Genomic DNA, 21,246 nt, shown 5'->3' on the forward strand with positions numbered 1-21,246 from the left:
GAGAAAACAAACAAAAGTGATACTGCAATTATACTCTTGATATTAAAACCACGCGGGAGATATGATGAATCTAAAACGAGGAAGAAGAAGGGGACGTGCGTGGGAAGTAGTTCGCTAATCATGTAGTCGTAAGAGCACTAATCGTATGGCTGCGCTGCCAGTAACCGGTTCCTATCACTGCCATTTTGTGTTGGTTAGTCCCACCCACTCGTGGAGAAAAAAAATAACCTTAAATCAGATTCGATGTGATATTTTAAGAAGGGTATGCAATAAAGAGAAAGAAAAGAAACAAAAGCGATACTGTAATTATATTCTTGATATGCACAGATTGGAATGTTAAAACCATCTTTGGCCACTTGAATTATTATGATCCGGATACGCTCAGATTGGAATCAAGCAAAATGATACTAGCTCAGATTGGAGTGGTAAATATTAAAAAAAAATCAGAAATCCTAGTAAATATCGCTTGTTTACATACACACGATACTGTGTAGTGTACTAGGAGCGTCGGTACGGTCGGTGCACTTGTCACGGAGGAGCGCCACCTGAACCTGCGTCCGACTGGCTAGTTGACTGGCTAGTTGCCCCTACGACGACGCGTTCCCCACCAGCACAAGGGCGGCGCCGCACCCGCACAGACCCCGAGCCAGCACCAGCAGAGCTCTCCCTGTCCGTCCGATCTTCCGGGGGCGGTGTCGAGATCCCGGACACCTCGGTCAGGCCCCACCGCCGCACCCCACAGTTTCGAATTCAAACCCCTCCCCCCTCTCTCTCTCTCTCTCTCTCCCCTCCCTCCCACGCGGCGCGCTGCTCCCGAATCGAAGCTTCCAGAAGCCTACGCGGAGGCACGCCGGGACCCGAGCGGGCGGAGGGGAGGGAGGCGTATGGCGGAGGCGCGGAGGGTGTCGTTCCGCGACGGCCGCCTCGCGTCCCGGAAGGCGGAGGAGGCTGGTACGCAGATCTCTCGCCACCCCCATCCACGGCTTCTTGCTTCATCGGTTCATTCATCCTCGTGGCGCGGTGTTTCCTCCGAGATTCCTGCGGCCCCGTCTCTTCTTCTTCTTCTTCTTCTTTCTCATCGCGCCTCGTTCTGGTCGGGTTTTGGGCGGGTTTGCGCTGAAGCGAGCGCGTGGCCACGTTTCTTCCAGTGCTAGTAACTTTGGCGGAGGGAATCGCGCGGTTCCATTTCGGGATACCCCCTGTTGAATCACGGGATCCTGAGGATATTGTGCCATCTGATGCGCGACGATTGATTTTATTTCCCTGCTTCCATTGGTCAAATCGACGCGCTTGTTGGCGGAGGCTCGTTGTTAGATATCGGTGTTCACCGGACGTGCTGCTGTGCCTTCAACCCTAGTGATCCCTGAATCTGTCGCTGCTATCTTTGCTCCAAGAACCGTTCGTACTAGTGAAAGTGCAGCTTTTATTCCGGTTGTTATGCATGCTTTCATGTCTGTAAGCAAAACAGTGTTAGTTGCGGAGGAAAATCCTCAACCAGATTGTGCAGTTGACCAGTTCTAACTATGCTTTTAAATGCAAGAGGGCCATTCTTGCAGCTAGAACGCCGCGTTACTGCATTTCCTTGCATATGTAGCCAATACTACCATGTTTAGCATGCCACAATTGCCAACACATTCAAGTTGTGCTTGTGTAAATCTCATTGCCTCACTCTACTTTCTTGCTTTGATTTGTGCAAGCATGGAGACGGCACCAGGCTGCAGCCTGGCTCGAGGGCATGGTCGGCCCCTTCGGCCTTTCCCCTTGCCCATCGGAACAAGACTTTGTAGCTGCTCTAAGAAACGGCATTGTCCTATGCAAGGCCATCAACAAAATACAGCCAGGTCTTGTGCCAAAGGTTGTTGCAAATGCCCCCTGCGATAGCCAGCCATCGACAGCTTTTCAGTATTTCGAGAACATCCGCAACTTCTTGGTTGCCGTTCAGGAGCTCAAGTTGCCGAGCTTTGAGGCCTCTGATTTGGAAAAGGTTTGCTACCTATCTTTACCATGTTAATCTTGATGATGTAGCGATGCCCATTAGTCACCACACTAATTTGGTTGTTTGTGCAGGACAATCTTGATGCTGGGTCAGTGGGCAAGATAGTTGATTGCGTCAATTCTCTCAAGTCCTACCAGGAGCGAAAGAAATGCAGCGGAACCTATGGGCCAGTCAAGTATATGAAAACACCTCTTGCACCACGTTCTGCAATTCAACTTAAGTCTGAAAATGTCACTTTAGGATCTTCTACCCCTCAAAAGTGTCTAGACTTGACAGAGATTGATGCTGAGGGACAATCTTTCCAAAACACGGGTCCTAACATGGAAGGTTTGTGATGCACTTTTATTTGCAAGTTTCGTACACTTAGTGCTTAAATGTTTCTAGCTGATAAGTAACCTGTGTTCCATATAGATGATGATGCTTTAGTTGTTTTCTCGATTAAATGCGCTATTTATGTTTTGCTGCATGCATTAACTAATTTCAATGACTTGGTTAAATGTACATTTCCAGAGGCAATTGGAAAACTTCAGAGGATTATTCTTGATTGCATGATAAGCTGCAAGGAAAATCTGAACCAGGACGTTCTTAAAAAGGTCCTTAGTCGACATTATTTTATTTTGGGTTGAATGTACAGAACCATGTATCAGTTTTCTGATATAGCTAAATTTATTTTCCAGGATCCAGCAACGCTAGTTGGCACTATTTTATCAAATCAGCTGGAAAAAGAACAGGTGAATTATCTGTTGAATTATTCCTCTCAAATGTCATATGTGTTGTTGACGTTAGCCTCACCAATTTAGTGGCACTCAGGCTCACTTTTGTTTTATAGGCCGCAACAGTAAGCACCTGCATCTTTCTATTACATCTTTTCTGAAAAATGCCTGTGTCAAATGGTTGAGAATCCACATACATCTGTGGTCTCTTCAGCATTAGTTGCAGTGCTATTATTCACACTACATCTCAGTATATTTTTTCATATCATAAGTTGATGTCTACTCAAAGCGTTGTTGCACCAAATACTTTCCGGTTCTTATCATCATCTCAACTAAACTGTGCTGTCTTATTCTTTTCATGCACATTTACATTCTTGCTCAATTTAGTGCACACCAATATGTGTGATGTGTGAACTGCTTTCCATATATTAGTGATTATTACATCATAACTTAAGTATATTACAGTTACCACACTGTAATACTGAGAGAGATGTTAGTTCTATATAAAAGAATACTGATACCGTACAACTGTATAATTTTATTTTTTTGGAAAAGGAGGAACGAAGCCCCCGGCCTATATAAAAGAACGTACCACACTTAAATGCAGCCATATTATTTAATATAAGCTCAAAGACAAATCTTAGATCCACAAAGTGCTCATGATGCGAGCATAAAAATAACTGTAAAAATTAAAAACTGCCACAGCCGGCGAAACCAAAAGTAGACTACGATGCCTATACACCTAGCCTATTATTAGCTCGCCATCCAAATCGGCTGAAGATAGCCCGTGGTAGAACTGTATAACTATGAGGAATCTTAACTGTATTTCTTACTGTTAGAGGTTGGGTTTCTCCTAACGAATGAGGCCGATGGAGTATATATTTATTTTATTACTCTAAAGCACAGCTTTTAGAAAGTACCATGTAATACAAGCAGACACTGAGATCTTTGATCTTTCGTATTTCTCAGTTCTGACTTCTAAACTGTGGTTATACCAAGTTCCTTTTGTTTGTGTTGTCAGGCTTGTGCATTTTGTGCAATGAATTATATGGCTTTGCAGGCTGGTATAGTTGGTCTACATTTTTGTTCGCCGATATCTATCAGGACTTTTCCGATTGGAAAAATTCCTTTTTAGCGCCTCGTAATGTTTTATAAAGGCTAATTACAGCTGACATCAATGCCTTCTATGCAGTTCAAGCCACTCCTTCAACTTATTTCTCCAGAAGGGGCTGCTATGAAAAATGAACCAAATCAACATATCAAGGTAATGTTTAAATATTGCAATGTCCTTTTCCATTTATCTGCAGAAGTTAGTGGAATTGACTTAACATTTTTTTCTCACAAGAGAAGCAAAGTTTCGTGTTTATTACAGAATAATAGAATGAAAAGCATGGTTGACAAGCCTAAAGACTCCACGCATTGCCTTTAATCTCACGGATAAACTTTTACAATGTGCAACTAGAGAATAACCATTTTAGTATTTGGCTGTAATACAGGTTGGTAACCTGACATTCTATCAGTTTTTCCACATAGTTATGGTGAAAGGCTACGTATATTTTTGCTCTGGTTTGACTGAACACAATACCAGAATAAACTACTCTGTTTAAAACTGTTGTTATAGGGTAGAGAAAAGGTCGAATAACCCTCTAGTTTCTGAGGAAATAATTCCCTCAAGACATTTATTTCCCCAACACTTTAGTGACAAATTATGAAACTTCACTCAAACTTTGTACATCATTGTGATGCATTATACCATTTTTCTTTCTTTCAGTGTTTAAACTCACAGAATGAGAATAGACTGCGTCTCTTGGAAGCACAGGAATCTGAACTTTTGGTGAGATCTCATGCTGCTAACTAAATTATACTCAAGTTTGATAGTCAGCATCATCCATTTAAGGTTTTCTTAAAATAAACGTGTTTCTGAGATACTGCAGTGATCTTATATGTTCCTTAAATGGCAAGTTTACCTCTTTGTGGGTTCAACAACAGTTTGCTCAGCACTCGGTTTGTACTTTGTAATGACATGACTTATTTTACAGGAGCTCAAGACAATGTTCCAAGAGGTTAAAGTTGATTTCAGGTCTTTACAGACCCAATTCCAAGATGATATCACAGAATTAGGTATGTTGTTTAAACCTTCACCAGATCACACAGTTCCAGGTATTCGAAGTAAGCTCCATTTACAAGCTTTAGCGGTCTGGTGTAACACTGAGATTTATACTTTACAGGTCATAACATTCAAGGGATTTCAAAAGCTGCTCTTGGCTATAACCAGGCTGTGAAAGAAAATAGAAACCTGTATAACATGCTTCAAGAAGTGCGAGGTATCAGTATAATCCAGTGTTGTCATGGATGTTACTGTTTTGATGATTTCTAAGAGTTTTTTATTATAGGGAATATCCGAGTCTTCTGCCGGATAAGACCACTTATGAACTCAAAGTCTATTTCTTCAATTGAACATGTTGGAAATGATGGTTCAATAATGGTTTGTGATCCATATAAGCCACAAACTACACGCAAGATCTTTCAGTTCAACAAAAATTTTGGGCCAACAACAACTCAAGGTAATATAGTCTAAACTTTTCCTCAAACTATTGGTCTAAACTGTACTTGGTGTTGCATGCCCCTGTATTTATCTAATTTTTACATCTTCATGCTCAAATTTCCCCAGATGAGATTTACAGGGAGACACAATCATTGATTAGATCTGTCATGGATGGTTATAATGTGTGCATATTGGCTTATGGACAGACAGGTTCTGGCAAAACCCATACAATGGTATAGAGACAAATCATATTTTCTACAGTAGTAACTCCTTATTTTTACCGGACAATATTTAATCACATTTAATTCTTCTTTCTCTGTGCATGGTGGTGATTAGTGCGGCCCGTCTGATGGGTTATCATCTAACGATCTTGGAATAAATTACATGGCATTGAACGATCTCTTCACCATATCAACTTCTAGAGAAGATGTAAAATATGATATACGAGTCCAGATGGTTGAAATATACAATGAGCAAGTTCGTGATCTCCTAAGTGAAGATACATCAAGCACGAAATATCCTTTCATATCTGATGTGCCATTCTTGTTATATTTTTGTCCTAGTGGAATCCAATTTCATAACTGTGTTGGTTCCTGACATTAATTTCACATTAGATATAAGGTTTTCAAGCAATGGTCTGTTCAACCTCCCAGATGCAAAGATGTGCCCAGTTCAGTCCCCTTCTGATGTTATGAATTTGATGCTACTGGGGGAAAAGCACCGTGCTTCTGGTTCAACAGCAATGAACAATAGAAGCAGTAGATCTCATAGGTCTGAGTTAGCATTATCTGCCCCAGTAACCTTTTTCGTGTGTTCTTCCAATATTTGCTGCAACTGATTTTTTATGTTTGCAGTATCTTGACTGTCCATGTAAATGGGAAGGACATTTCTGGTAATGTCAGCTGTAGCTGCCTGCATTTGGTAGATCTTGCAGGAAGTGAAAGGGTTGACAGGTCAGAAGCTACGGGGGACAGATTGAAGGAGGCTCAGCATATTAACAAGTCATTGTCTTGCCTAGGGGATGTCATCACTGCCTTAGCTCAGAAGAATTCTCACATTCCCTACAGAAATAGCAAACTTACCCAATTGCTACAGAGTTCATTAGGTATATGGCTATATCTTGGAACATGCTCACCACATTCACTGGTCTAGCTACCGATATTAATACTACTGATCAACCAAGTGGTTTGTCACTTTTGATGTTATATGTCTTTTCTTTAAGTATCTTCTACATAATCAGCATCATAGTGTAAGTTCATGCAAAATCACTGATAATGAACAGTGTTTTCATTGGCTCCATCCTACATTGTTATACATTGAAGTTATATCTATCATCTTCTAATATTGTTTTTGCAATGGCGATGACAGGGGGAAATGCAAAGACATTGATGTTAGCCCACATAAGTCCGGAGGGGGAATCTTATGTTGAAACTCTTAGCACACTGAAATTTGCCCAAAGGGCTTCTACTGTTGAACTTGGAACTGCTCATGCAAACAAAGAAAGCAATGATATAAGAGTGCTTAAAGAACAGGTAATTTTTCCTGTTGCTTCCAATTGCATATTCAAGAGTTATTGCTAGTTTGCTAAATCAACAATAAAATTTGACCACCTTTACAATGCTACACTTACACTTAAATGTATTATTTCATCACTTTATCTTTGTGTGGAACATTGGACTGAAGAATGGAAGACTTTGTCCCTACAGAATTTTGCATTTATCTCTGTGTTACGACTTACGAGTGTACATTGAATTGTTATTGTTCCAAATGCTTACGTTTGATATGTACTCCCTCCGTTTCAAAATATAAGACTTTTTAGGGATTCCACTAGGAGACTACATACGGAGCAAAATGAGTGAATCTATACTCTAAAATATGTCTATGTACATCCGTATGTAGTTTATAGTGCAATCTCTAAAAGGTCTTATATTTTGGAACGGAGGGAGTATTTCATTTTCTTTACAAACATAAGATAAATGTGTAATTTTCAGGTAGAAACTCTCAAAAAGGCATTGGCAACCAAAGAATTTGAAAGATCGTCACTTAAACTGAAGGAAAATACAGTAACGAGTGAGAGAACAAAGCAACTCCCGGAACGTACCCCACCAAGGCCGCGTAGGTTAAGCCTAGAGACTACTAGTAGTGAAAAGAGTAGCATACCAGGAAAGCCACCAAAGTCACCTATTTCAGCGATGAGGTTCAACAGAGATCACGGGACAGCTCGTGATAAGGAGTGCAGTATTGATGGCTCCAATCGCACAAAGCTCCACAGATCTGTAATACAGGTAAATCTTGCTCTGAATAACTTCATAATGTTTGGTGATGTAACGACTGACCTTTTATCCTTCTTCGTCATTGTGATAAAAGATGTCCCCAACATTATCTGAAGAGCCAGTCGGACATGAGAATGAGAAGATAGCTACAACAGATGATATGGTTCCCTTTTATCAACTACCCCCTGATGGTTATAATCAATACAAGCAGTCAGGTTTGGATACTCTCCAGAGAACACCATGCAGATCAAGGTATATGGGTGTGGAAGTGAGTCAGACGGAAGAACCTTCTGATGCCAAATTGGATAAAACAACCACAAGCAGCGTCGTGAAGAGAGGGTCACATTTAAGAAGATCCATTCAGAGCAGCATAGGGAAGTTGATTCATGGCTCGGAAAGAAGGTTAGTCTATTCAGAAGATACATTAGTATGCAATTGCAAACGAGTACAGATTGTAGTGCCGCATGTGCACTAAGCTTTCTCTGCCGTTGACACAACGTTGCAGGAATATTCCACATTCAGCCCAACCAACTCCTGTCAAACTCACAACTAATGCAAACAATGACGGCGCATCTCCAATTACTACCAACACGAGGTTAAAAAGAAGACAGTCACTAACAGGTCTCCCACCTCCCTCGTCGACCATGTCACGCAGATCATCTCTAGGAGGAAAGTCGGATTCGAGTAAGTATCTGGATAAAGAAAATGCTGTTTTGCTCTTACTTCGCATACTTAATATGTAAAGATGGAGGCTGCCTTGTGCAGAGGAGTAAGTAATCAACTAAATTGTTACTAATGTTGTACCATTTGATGAAAGGTGTACAAAATAGCCAAATCATTGCATGTGCTGCCAGCGCCAGAAATTACAAGCCACTGCCATTCTCCTGGGTTCGATGGCCTGAACAACATCAATGTGAATTCTCCATTCTTTCTTAACCAATCGTTTGCTTCCCAGGCCAAAACCACTATAACTCTCTTTTAGCTGTTTGCATTCCATTTCCATTGCTTCAGTAATCATTGGTTTTGATACATATACAACCCAAGAAATCATCAATGTTTCTTGTCATTGCTTTCTGAACCTATAGGTCCCTTCTAGACGGTATATTGTTGTTCCTTGTTTTTCATATTTAGGAGTGAGCTCCTAGTTGATGCTTTGAACTGAATTTTACTTGTTCCCGACTGCAACTTTAAGAATGCACCAAGTGGGAAACAGAGCTCTGCCGGAGAAAATGCCCAATGAAATATAATTTTACTATAAATAAATCCTGGTGTTGTATATAGTTTTAAAGGAAGTTGTTTTGTGTTGATCGTCAGTTTTTACTGAAAGAGCTTCAACTTCCATTGGCAGGTTCAACTGACAAAAAAGCCAAAACGCCACCTCCGATGAATTCAGCTGCAAAGGCAAAGAGATGGCTGTGAATCCTCAGCGAAAATCGTCAGAGATTTCCATCTCAAGCTGAGCATGAATCCGCGATATCTGCCTAGTTAGAGTCATCAGCTTCTGTGAAACCTTGATATTGCTGAAGAAGGAACACCAGGCGAGGGTTCGCCGTGTCGAGAGAGCCCCCCACAGGTTCAGGCTAGGTTACATTCCCTGTAACAAGTGAAACTTCTTGAGAGGTTATATAATATGTGGATGGAGTATGGAAGGTGTGAAAAGGAAGCAAGTAAATGACGCTTGTTTTGTGTTTGTTGTATTCTGAATCTCTGAATGTGTCGAGAAAGCAATGCAAACATGATGATTCAGATCAGCAAAGCGTCAGATCTGGCATATGTAATTTCATGTTACTTCTGAAACATTTTGGTAACTGCTCGTTTGGCCTCGCTTTTCTTTCCTTTTCTTTATTGCACCTGAGCTAAATAGCCATTGCATGGTCAGGATACTTAGAGCATCTCTACTCGTTGGCCTCCCCAGGAACCACTTTTTCAGCTAGAGATTGGGAGGGGTTGGTACTGTTGCTACTTGCGAGAGACCATGAGGGCACACTTTTGTGGTGGCAGGAAATATTAGATTTGACAATATGACTGATCTTTTTTCAGTTTAGTTCAACTTCCTGTCGAGATGCAATTTGGTTTCTCGACAAAGGGTGGATTTCCTTAGCTTAAAATGGAGCATGAGGGATACAAACTCAATGAACACACACTGGGCACTGCATAGTTATGAACTTATGAAATGCATGTGCACATTTACATGAAATGGTGCTTAGGCGATCTGCCATAACTTTTGTAGGTGGTTGATATAGCCCTTGCTGTAGAATCAACGGCTATGGTGCAGAGGGTTTGATCCCCTGAGGCAGTATACTCCCTCCGTTTCAAAATAAGTTTCTCGACCTTAATACTCCCTCCGTAAAGTAAAATAAGACGTTTTATATTACTCCCTCCGTCTCAAAATAAGTGTCTTAATCTTAGTACAAATTTATACTAGAGCTTATACAAAGTTGAGACAGTTATTTTGGGACGGAGGGAGTATTTGACAAAGGTAGTATTAAATAAGTGCCTCAAGTTTAGTACTCCCTCCATCACAGTTTGTAGGGCGTCTCTCGCGTCGCTCTGGGCCCAAGGTGATTTGTGATAGGCAGGAAATAAGGAGGCGATGGAGCTGCGTAATTGAAGGAGGGGCGCCTATCAATCGCTAAAAAAACGCTTTGTAACCTCCCCCTTCAGTAAAAGAAGGAACCGATAGCATGCATTGGTGGAGCGAAATTTTAGCGAGTTTGTTCTTCCTCCCGCGACCTCCTTTCTCCCCGCGCACTTTCCTTTCTCCCCGCGCCCTTTCCTTTCTCCCCCGCTCGGTTTCCATCTAAATCTCCCTCCGATCTGCGCTGCCAAATCCAAAACGAAAATTTCGGAGTACAAAGATCCCGCCGATGTTCCGTTCTATAAGTAACTGTGGCAATGGAGGGACACGAATAGATGACTCCATCTTCTCTCCTCTCTCCTCTCTCCAATGGCGCCGCCGCAGCAAGGTGCAGAAGATCGCCGACCTCCTCCTCTTGGCCTCCGTGGGCTTTCTAGGGTCGCTTTCCAGCCGAGAGCACCGCCGCCCGGAGGTCTTCCTCCTCTTGGTCTCACCGGACGCTCGGGTGCTCCTTCCTTCTCCATCGGCACGGCTGGTTTCGAGCGTCTTCCTCCTCCGACTACTTTGCCTCGACGGCGCGTCGGCCTCGCACGCCCATCTCGCGCTCCGGCAGCTAACGAGGCCGGTTCCTCGAACTGGAGTTCCTCCATCGGCGAGGCCGGTACAGGCAGCGGAGGGATCGGTAGTTCTACGTTCGTGGGGTTTAACCTCATCAATGGCAACGGCGGGATCTCGTTTGGCGGTGGCGGTGGCGGCGTGATCTCGTTTGGCGGCGGCGGCAGCGAGTCCCTAGGCTTCACGTTCAGTATCGACGCCGGTGGCAATCGAAGAGAAGGATCCTCACATGATGGAAGCACAGAAGGTAAACCCTAATTTTTCTATATAGACAGATCATGTATAGACAGATCATGCATGTATAGATAGATCTGTTTGACGTAGATCATGCAATTTTTTTGACGTTGATCATGTATAGACAGATTTGTGCACCATCCTAGTCAAGTTTCTGTTTTTGTTGTACTCATGCATAGACAGAGCTGCGTACTCATGGTAGCCGAAGGAGAGAGAGAGGATGCCTCACATGCACTCATGTTCACACTTGCATGGGGAAGGACAAAACAATTCCCACTAGCACTTATGTTCACACTTGCATGCGGGAGAACAAAACAAATCACATTTTCACTAACCAGCGCTTGAAGAAGAAACAAAAGAGTACTAATGCGCCCCAATTAATAGGAGTAGTTAAGGAGGTGCGCCCCATTTCCATGGAATTGTGAAAAAATCTGTTTTTAAAGTGGCGTCCTACAAACTATGATGGAGGAAGTACAACTTTGTATTATACCTTATAAAGTTGAGATATTTATTTTAGGACGAAAGAAGTATTTTGATAGTCTTTGAGCACCTTGCAACTGACCCATCCAAACCATGGCTAGTCCGACCTCCATCGTCGACCATGTTACGCACATCAGGATAGTCGGATTCGAGCAAGTATCTGGATAAAGAAAATGATGTTTTGCTCTTAGCCTCTTACCTCTTACTTCACTTATTTAATATGTAATGATGAAGGCCGCCTTTTGTGCAGAGAAGTAATCAACTAAATTGTTACTAATGTTGTATCATTTGATGAAAGATGTGCAAAATAGACAAATCATTGCATGCGCTGCCAGCGCCAGAAATTACAAGCCACTGCCATTTTTCTGGGTTCGATGACCCGAAAAACATCAATGTGAATTCTACATTCATTCTTAACCAATCCTTTGCTTCCCGGACCAAATCAACGCTTGGATTTCTTTAAAAAGAAATTAAAAAGAAGGAACATTGGCATTAGGACGATGCATACAATTGTTTTATTAATTATTTATCAAGACATTACAAGGTATTATATTAATAAGGTTGAAGCCGCCATCTCGACAACATGTGTTGTTATTCCTATCAACTTGACGAAGGGTGTAAATTGTCCGAGCCACATACCCAGACTTCACACCAAAGCCCAACATGTAAAACCTGAGGTCCCGACCAAGCCGCATTGCCGGGTCTGGGGCACACACCGAACTGACGCACTCTCAGTGATCATCGCACGTGCACACGTTGTAGAGCCCTCCGCCACTGTCTTTCATCGTTTCATCTTCAGAGCAAGTACTGACGCATCGACCTTGTCACGATCAATTACTGTCGACGCCACCACAACATCAGACGACGCCACCATCCCGCACTCGTCCATCAACATGCCTCCATCGTCAAGACCCCGCTGCTCCACGCCACCAAAACCCGTCACTTGCCAGATGTCACGTCGTACGTCCTTTGCGAACATCATCTGCTGCCACTGGTCCCATCCCTTCCTCTAACTGAGCACCCGAATGTCTCTAGGCGACACCTCCAGAAAAGACACGACACACATAGTGCCGTCGCCGCCCAATCCGAGAAGAATTTGGGCCCGAGCACGGAGTCGGGGTGTAGGGAAGGACCTCGACGGCACCGAGGAGAACGGAGACCTTGGTCGTCACCACCGTCGGGATGAGCGAGCCATCGAGAGTTTCCTCTGGTCCGAATCCACCTATACCAACCCCGACAATGCACCGAAGCCGACGGCCGAGACCGCAAGCCACCGAGTGCAGCGGGAGAGACTGGAGCGAGGAGGAGATCCGCCATAGTGTCGTTGTGCCACGGCCCGGTCGGATCGACCCACGTCGATCTCGCCGCGCGAGAGGGAGAAGGCTCCCCGCCGTCGCCCACCAGCGCGTCTAGGGGAGAGGAGGACGAGGAGGGCTGGGGGCCGGCGGAGTCTGGTGGTCTCCTCTGTCGCCCGTGGGAGCGCCACAGGAGGGCAATCCTATTTCTTGGTGAGGCTTGCATTTCTCCATGGCTTTTAGTAATCTCCAGTTTTGATACATATACAACCCAAGAAATCATCAAGGTTTCTTGTCATTGCTTTCTGAACCTATAGGTCCCTTCTAGACAGTTTATTGTTATTCCTAGTTTTTCATATTTAGAAGTGAGCTCCTAGTTGATGCTTGGAACTGAATTTTACTTGTTCCCGACTGCAACTTTAAGACTGCACCAAGTGGGAAACAAACCTCTGCCAGAGAAAATGCCCAATCCGATATAATTGTACCTTAAATCCTGGTCGGATATAGTTTTAAAGGGTATTATTTGTCATGATCCTCAGTTTTTACTGAAAGAGCTTCAACTTGCATTGGCAGGTTCAAGTGACAAAAGAGCCAAAACGCCTCCTTCGATGAATTCAGCTGCAAAGGCAAAGAGATGGCTATGAATCCTTGGTGAAAATCCTTAGAGATTGCCATCTCAAACAGAGCATGAGTCCGCCATAGCTGCCCGGTTAAGAGTTATTAGCTTCTGTGAACCTTGATATCGCTGAAACTGGGCCATGATTCAGGCTAGGTTACATTCCTTGTAACAACTGGAACTTCTTGAGAGGTTATGTAACATGTGGATGGAGTATGGAAGGTGTGATAAGGAAGCAAGTAAAGAACGTTTTTTTTTGTGTGTTTGTTGTATTCTGAATCTCTGAAAGTGTCGAAAAAGCAGTACAAACATGATTCAGATTAAGCTAGCAGCAAAGCATCAGGTTTGGCATATGTAATTTCGTGGCTACTTCTGAAAGCATGGTGGTGGAGAGACTACTATAGAATCTGTTCTTTGGATGCAAAAATAGAAAAATCGAAGCTGGGCCATGATTGAAGGTGGATGGTACAGATTTCACTGAAGGGGTCTCAGCTCACTTAAATGTACATTTCAGAAAAAGAACAGAAAAAAACCGGTAAAGCTAGATATGTGAGATGGCTTTTACAGCACCCACCTCAACTATTTCTCATCATTCAACTATTTCTCATCATTCGTTACGCCCTTCAGGATTATAATTCTGCGCAGCAGTAATGCCTAATCTCATAAAATCCACGCATATTTAAATACACTATTGGACAGAACTAATTATGCAAGAAAGTTGGGCAAAGAAGTATGTCAATACTTATCACAAAATTTGAGTACACAACATCTAGGACAACAAAGCCGTATCACAAATATTTTAGTACAAGGCAAAACTAAGCCAGCCCCTTCAATCAGAACAAAACGTACATGTCAATCTGGAACACTCCTACCAGAACACAACACAAGAGACATACGTACATAATTATCAATTGATACTCCCTAAGTTCCTAAATATAAGACCTTTTAAGGATTTCACTATAAACTACATAAGGATGTATATAGACATATTTTAGAGTATAGATTCATTCATTTTGCTCCGTATGTAGTCTATAGTGAAATCTCTACAAGGTCTTATATTTACGAACGGAGGGAGTACATAACATGGGAGGATCATCTTTTTTGTACAAGAACAGGTCATGTTGGTGGTCGTGTCAAGTAGAACTCGTAGAGCCGTCGACGAGCGGCGGGGGCACCTAGCCGGCCAAGTTGAGAGCATAACAGGATTGCGCGCCAAGTTGAGAGCATACCAGGATTGTGCCTTGAGGTCGAAGGCATACATGGTACTGTTCACTGGCAGTCCTGGGGTGAACTCACCGCTGAAGGAGTAGGCTGAGCTGCCTACGAGGGTGATGGCGTGGGAGCTTCTTGCTCCCGGCCCAGCTCCCTTCTGTTCCAGCTGTCTGATCAAGTAAGCAAATGGAGTTGAGCAAATGCGGAGATTAACTTAAGCAAAACTACATTCTGCAAAAGAAACTTGTTTTTACGCATGTTTTAAATAATCATCATTGTCAACAGCCGTGGATCTTAAAAGAGTTGGTACCAAAAACTAGTGACAACTCAAAATATTGTGAAACCAATCTACAAATGACCTTGCAGCAAGCATAAATGGTAGAAAACAAATTCCAAAACCGACTTTATGAAGTCATACTACAAAGATCATACCGTGCCTAACTTTTGCCTAGCACTTCTGAGATTTTCTAAAATCTCCAAATCATATGTGTGTTAATCTATTCCTATAGAGCAGAATTGACACCTATCAAAAATTCTTCCTCACATGGCCCTGAAATCGTTCAAAGACAATCTTCCTTTCCCCATGTGTACATGTAATCAAGAAAATCTTGTCAAGAAAGATATCGCTTCCTAAGGCTCTGTTTGGTTGCAGGGCCTTGCAGGGTTCATCTACTATGAGAGCAAATCCTTGTCAGCTTTGAACCATTCAGTTAATCCTTGCTAGAGATGCATTTAATCTCCATGTAAATAATCTCACATATGATATACTCCCTCCGTCCGGAAATACTTGCCATAGGAATGGATGTATCTAGAAGTATTTCAGTTCTAGATACATCCATTTTTTATACATTTATGCGACAAGTAATTCCGGAGAGATGGAGTACTATATCTATGTACTGAAGCACAATCAACTAAAATTTTCCAAATTCAGAACTATCAAATACAGTTGTTCGTCATTCGGAAAAAAATAATTAAATCAAACACCACCGCATGAACTTCTGATTAGTCAAAATTCAGGGGAAAAAACACTCACAGCCATCATTGTTGTACAAATTTTATTATTCACCTCGGTCGAGCTTCTGCCGTGCCGAACAAACGGCTCTCTCATCTCGCCCATGTCGCGTACATCATGGATGGATCAAATATCTGGAACCCTCTGGCTAGGAAATAGGAGAATTAGGAAGCATGGCCATGTACATGCAAGAGGCAACAATGCCAAATCACCCTGTTATTTAGGTTTCAAAACAGAAAAGCAAGACCTGATGTTTAGGTTTACAAAATACACAACCTATACAGCTTGACATTTCTCCCAAACATTTAGTTCTGACTGTAGTACAACCTGTATACTTGATGCCTATAGAGCAGCTAGTATTGACAAAGCACATAATGCATAAGAAACAACAGAAGAACGCATATTGGCAAATGATTTTTACTGTTCTTTTAAGAGAAAATTAAAGTACTATGGATTGACTTCTTGTTCGATTGTATTTATCCTTAATGTACAGTATGCAGACTCACATTTTGCCGCGACCAAGAGAGAACAGAGGATAGACTTCAGATATCCCCATCTATAAATGCGATTTGTTAACAGAACAGAGTGACTGATAACTGATTAACTAGTGCACATGCAGCATTACTTATCTGGAAACCCATAACTCCAAGCTCTAGTTATCACATCTCAGAACAGCAATGCTATTATGATGTACATTCAGCTTAATTTTCTCTGTCTAGAACAAAAATGGAGTGACTAAATAAGAAAGGTGTTCAGTACACAATATTTCTGCCCATAATATAGATCTCGAGACTAAGTTTACATATTTCTGTTCAGAACATCGAGGTTGTATGATTAATTGTTTCTGGGCCTATAAGTTTGACCTCTCCTGTCACTAATTTGGATACAAATCGTTCAGGTCATTACCATTTCGTCATTAGTCAGCCAAATGTAAATTGTGGTCACTCCAACATATCAGACTCAACCATTTTCCCTACCTCTATCATCCACCAACAGACCTAACTAATTTACAGCAATATGGCATGTATGTGAAGTTCATCTTAGAATATATGCTTAATTTGGTGCTATTCCCCTGCTAATATTTTACAAGTGCTGATGCCAAAACATTGCAACCCTGTAGTTCAAGCTCAGAGTCAAAACATTTGATAAATTAAGCCACATAATTGTTTACAACTACCTCAACAAAAAAAAAAATGTTTACAACTACTAAGCCACATATTATCATGCCTTTGATGATTTCAGAGAGGAGATCAGATCCTCAAACAGGGATTTTCAGAGGAAACGTAGACAAATTCACGAAGAAGGAACACAATTAAAATGAAATTTCTATTGATAATATAATAATTCAGACATGTATAGCTCCATTGGTCACTTCTGATTTTAGAGACTAAATTCACAACTAGACTAGGCTAGAATCAGCCGAGCTATCCTCTGATTCTGATGGCTAGCACGATTAACACTAGCACCTGAGCTACAGTATGTTCTGAATCTAAGTCTCCTGCCATGGATCCTTGGTTCAGTTGCTCCATCCGAACTGGGCTCCCATGGCCGGCCCCCAGTTAGCGCATCCTGAGAAGCACTTCCCCTGCATCACGCCTCCTCTGTTCGCCAGCCCGCAGTAGCACAAGCACGTCCCAGAGTAGCCACCATAGCTACTCATGTGAGGCTGTGGCTGCTGCAGGATCGGCGCCGATAGCGGCGGCGCCAGCGAGCCGGTAATGGTAATCTTGACGCCGCGCCGCATGATCGCGACAAGCAGACGCGCTGTGTTGAGCGCGTCATCCAGCCCGCAGTGCAGGCGGCCCTCCCAGTCCAGCCCCGCCGCCCGGACCGCCTCCTGCAGGTTCACCCGCCCTCCGCCGCCGAACGCTGCCTGGAAGGGGACCCTCAGATTTATCCACTGATCAAAGTAGGAGGGCTTCTCGATGCCCTTGAAGCGGCACTCAAACTCGAGCATGGTACGGCAATCCCAGTCACCCCAGGTCACGACGGCCAAGCGGACGCTCCTCTTGTTTCCTGCCCCCGCCGTCGCCTCCTTCAGCCAATCGTCGTGCAGCCAGAGCGCCTCGCCGAGATCCACGCCGCCGTCGACGTCCTCCTGCCGGATGCCGGTGAGTTCCCTGCAAAACTGGGTTAGCAGAGGATGATGTTTTGGACGAACGTACCTGCGAAACGCCGACTCCATGCGGCCGGTGGCGCCGTCGACGAGCACGGCGGGGAACTCAATGATTTCCTGCGGGAAGATCCGCGCGTCTTTGACGCACGTAGCCTCGAAGTCGACCACCACGAAAAAGTCGAAATCTTGCAACTGCCCCTGCCCGCGAGCCGCCATGATCGCTGCCGTGTTCGCCGGAGTGCGCGCGAACTCGAGATCGGGGAAAGTGGGAATCGAAAACTAGGGTTGCGAAGCTGCCGGCGCTGACGTTTCGGTTGTATCGATCGATCAGAACGAACAAATATTTCCGAGCGAACGATTCCCGTGCTGGCCCATGCTGTCCAATGTGGCTATTTCTCAAAGCTTATCCTGTACACAGCCAGCCGGCCCAAGCTGAAAAAGGCCACGTACCATGGTTTTGTTCACACAAATTTTTCATGTTCAAAAAAATGAATTTTCCAAAGAAACTAAAATTAATTTTCTGAATTTGCCGTGTTAAAAAGCATTTCAATGGTTTATTTTTTTGCCATATGTATTGATCAAAAATATAATAGAGATGCATATTGACATAAAATAGAACTTCTACAAAATTGCCATGTTTTGGTACATAGTGCTTTGAAATTGACATGTGACCGTGAGAACAAAAATGAAAAGTTGTTATGTGTCTCGCACAAGAATCTTATAGTTGTCATGAGAGCATTAACAATTATTTTTAACCATTTGCCGTCTTATAAAGAAAACTATTTCCGAAAGATCTAAATTTGCCATCTTAAGAAAAGAAAAAAATATGCGAATTTGCCATGTGATCATGAGAGAAAAAAAGAGGCAAAAATGATTTCACAAAATAATGTATAGGCTTGCATGGCAAGAGATTTAAAACTTATGTCAAAAGTTTGAGAAATTTGCCATGGCGAAAAATGCTGCAAGAAAGGTAAAATAGACCGTTGCAAAAAGAAGTTAAATTTACATATATGTTAAACTAAATTGACATGGTAGTATAGTTAAAATTTTCATGACAATGAAGGTAAATTTACCATGGCAAAATTTAAAAGTAATTTTGCCATGTTGCAAAAAGGAATGAATTTCGATGGTCCAAAAGGTAAAATTGGCATGATGTATACACTACATTTGCCCTCATCCCATAAAAGTAAAAAATTCCATGTTGCAAAAAAAGGAATGAATTCCCATGGTCCAAAAGGAGGGGGAAATGGGGAAACCCCCAAGAGAAATCACCAAACTCTGAAGAACAATCTCCTATCACACATCCGCTAGATCCATAGGAACACACAAGGATACATCGAACGGAGTTCAACATGGGATACAAGTAACACGGTAGTCTTCCCACTCCGAAGTGGGGCCTTGATGTCCCGAAGGATCTTCCCTACAAGCGGGAGCTTGGCATCTAATTGGATCTTCTCACATAGAGGTTGTCATCTACATGGGAGGAGGAAGTGGAGGGTGGAGTGGTCAACTATCTGTGAGCAAAACATATGCTAACCCTAGAAAGAAGAAGGAGGGGTACTATTTGTAGTCTTAGGTGATTTGGGCGGGAGAGAGGGGATACATGGGCCTTTGCCCTGCATCTGCCCACGCAAAGGGCGGGATGTCCGGGGCTTCAGGAGTCGGCTGGTGTCCGGGCTTGGGCTAGATGTCCGGGGCTGGAGGGCTCGATTCCACTCGGTTCTGGACAAGGCGCGCCGGATTTCCGGGCGAAGTTCGAATTTCTGGGCCGACGCCAGATGTCCGGCCGCTAGAGCTTCAGCTGGCCTAGCCTTCTAGACTGGTAGCGCCGGATATCCGGGCCATGGGTCAGATGTCCGCCACTTGGAGGTCTTGGCACCTTCTTTTAGGGTTTCCCTTTGTACGTCTTCGCGTTCACCTTCATGGTTGTTTGGCCTTCACTCTGAGCGTCTCCAAGGTCGTCTTCATGGTACCTAAGCATGCATAATGTTTCTGCTTGAGGTAGCATCCATGTCTCCAGTGTAACAAAAGGGAATTCACTAAGGAGAGATGTCACCTCGGTTTCAATGGCATGTGCGCGAGCCCTTGTCATAGGACTACTTGGAGCTCGAGGTGTTGGTGAAGAATCCATGGGATGACCATGGGATGCTCCGCATCATCTCCCCGCCCCCTTGGGAAAGATTCGTCCTAGGATCGATATCCTCATCACCATGGAAAGGAAATATGTCCTTGACATTGAAGACGTCGTTCACATTGTACTTGTCTTAGGGAATGTTGATCTTGCAGGCATTGTCGTTGTAGTGTGACAACACCTTGAAAGGTCCACTGGCTCAAGGAAGTAACTAGGACTTGCGCTCAGTGGGGAATCTATCCTTGCAAAGGTGTAGCCACACAAGACACCCATAACCCACAAGTATAGGGGATCGCAACAGTCTTTGCTGGTAGTATTACACCCTGATTTATTGATTCGACACAAGGGGAACCAAAGAATATTTATTGGTCTTAAAAGTTGAGTTGTCAATTTAGTCACACCTAGGATATCTCTCTGTAACAAAAGTTTTAGTAGCACGACAAATTAGTAGTAGTAACGATAACAACAACAGTTTTGTAGTGATTGTGACAGTAGCAATAACAGTAATAACTTAGCAAGATTCAATATATGAATAGCGTAGGCAGGTGGACCGGTGATGGATAATGATTTAGATGACATCAATCATGTAACAATTACACAATAGAGCGATAAAGAACTAGCTCCAATTCATCAATGTAATGTAGGCATGTATTCCGTAAATAGTCATACGTGCTTGCGATAAGAACTTGTATGCCATATTTTGTCCTACCCTTCCATGGCAGTAAGGTCCATAGAGAAACTAAGGGATATTAAGGCCTCATTTTAGTAGAGAACCCAAACAAAGCATTAACATGTGTTGAATACATGAAATCTTCAAACTATGGCAATCATTGGAAAGAATCACAATTATTGTCACCTTGGGATATGCGAATCATGACATGTAATAGGTGCGTACAACTTGCAAGATAAGATCTAAAACACTCTCATATTCATGAAAACATAATAGGTTCACATCTAAAACCATGACACTCGGACTCTACTGACAAGCATTAAGCATCTATGTAAAAAAAAGTGTTTTGAAAGATCTAAATTTGCCATCTTAAGAAACAAAAATATATGTGAATTTTCCATGTGACAACGAGAGAAGAAATTAGTCAGGAATGATTTCACAAAAAAATGTATAGGCTTGCATGGCAAGAGATTTAAAACTTTTTGCCATGCCAAAAGTTTGAGAAATTTGATGTGGCGAAAAATGTTAATGTGGAATGGCAAAAGTTAAAATGATGAGAAGGCAAAGCTATGTTACCATGACAATAAAGTTATAATGGTGACATGGTAAAATTGCCATGGCAATAAAGTTGAGGTTGTGGTTGGATGTATGTTTGAACATAAATTGCCATGGTTCCAATAAATCAAATTTTCCATGGTAATACTAATAATGTTGTGACATGGCAAACAACTTAGATTATTATGTTATTTAAGCATGTGAG

At 42.8% G+C, this 21,246-nt stretch overlaps 2 protein-coding genes across 3 annotated transcripts; one reads left to right on the plus strand and one right to left on the minus strand.

Moving 5' to 3' along the window:
* Nucleotides 1–756: 756 nt before the first annotated feature.
* Nucleotides 757–9,340, plus strand: LOC123443342 (kinesin-like protein KIN-14A). 2 transcript variants are annotated; one of them, XM_045119680.1, is made up of 20 exons: nt 757–951; nt 1,698–1,984; nt 2,068–2,323; nt 2,507–2,589; nt 2,674–2,727; nt 3,902–3,973; nt 4,481–4,543; nt 4,749–4,830; nt 4,938–5,033; nt 5,103–5,273; nt 5,381–5,487; nt 5,591–5,769; nt 5,864–6,025; nt 6,109–6,359; nt 6,623–6,786; nt 7,246–7,539; nt 7,622–7,929; nt 8,033–8,211; nt 8,345–8,440; nt 8,876–9,340. In XM_045119680.1, exons 1-20 carry the CDS (start codon nt 885–887, stop codon nt 8,944–8,946), a joined length of 3,042 nt encoding a protein of 1,013 aa, XP_044975615.1. In that variant the 5' UTR covers nt 757–884; the 3' UTR covers nt 8,947–9,340. The 2 variants fall into 2 exon arrangements, with proteins under 2 accessions (XP_044975615.1, XP_044975616.1); XM_045119681.1 differs by lacking the exon at nt 8,345–8,440 and having other exon boundaries at nt 762–951.
* A 7,541-nt stretch (nt 9,341–16,881) lies between these two features.
* On the minus strand, nt 16,882–18,041 carry LOC123443343 (ERI1 exoribonuclease 2-like). The gene has a single exon (XM_045119682.1). The coding sequence runs from the start codon at nt 17,899–17,901 to the stop codon at nt 17,086–17,088; it is 816 nt and encodes a 271-aa protein (XP_044975617.1). The 5' UTR covers nt 17,902–18,041; the 3' UTR covers nt 16,882–17,085.
* Between the last annotated feature and the right edge of the window lie 3,205 nt (nt 18,042–21,246).

The sequence above is a fragment of the Hordeum vulgare genome, chromosome 3H (genome assembly GCF_904849725.1).
Source record: "Hordeum vulgare subsp. vulgare chromosome 3H, MorexV3_pseudomolecules_assembly, whole genome shotgun sequence".
Lineage (NCBI taxonomy): Eukaryota > Viridiplantae > Streptophyta > Magnoliopsida > Poales > Poaceae > Hordeum > Hordeum vulgare.

Excerpts from the sequence above, each read along its gene's own strand:
- LOC123443342 (XM_045119680.1), top strand. The coding sequence starts at position 885 with ATGGCGGAGGCGCGGAGGGTGTCGTTCCGCGACGGCCGCCTCGCGTCC. Across the intron at positions 952-1,697 it reads CCGGAAGGCGGAGGAGGCTG|CATGGAGACGGCACCAGGCT; the intron begins GTACGCAGATCT and ends GATTTGTGCAAG. Across the intron at positions 5,274-5,380 it reads TGGGCCAACAACAACTCAAG|ATGAGATTTACAGGGAGACA; the intron begins GTAATATAGTCT and ends AAATTTCCCCAG.
- LOC123443343 (XM_045119682.1), bottom strand. The coding sequence starts at position 17,901 with ATGGCGGCTCGCGGGCAGGGGCAGTTGCAAGATTTCGACTTTTTCGTG.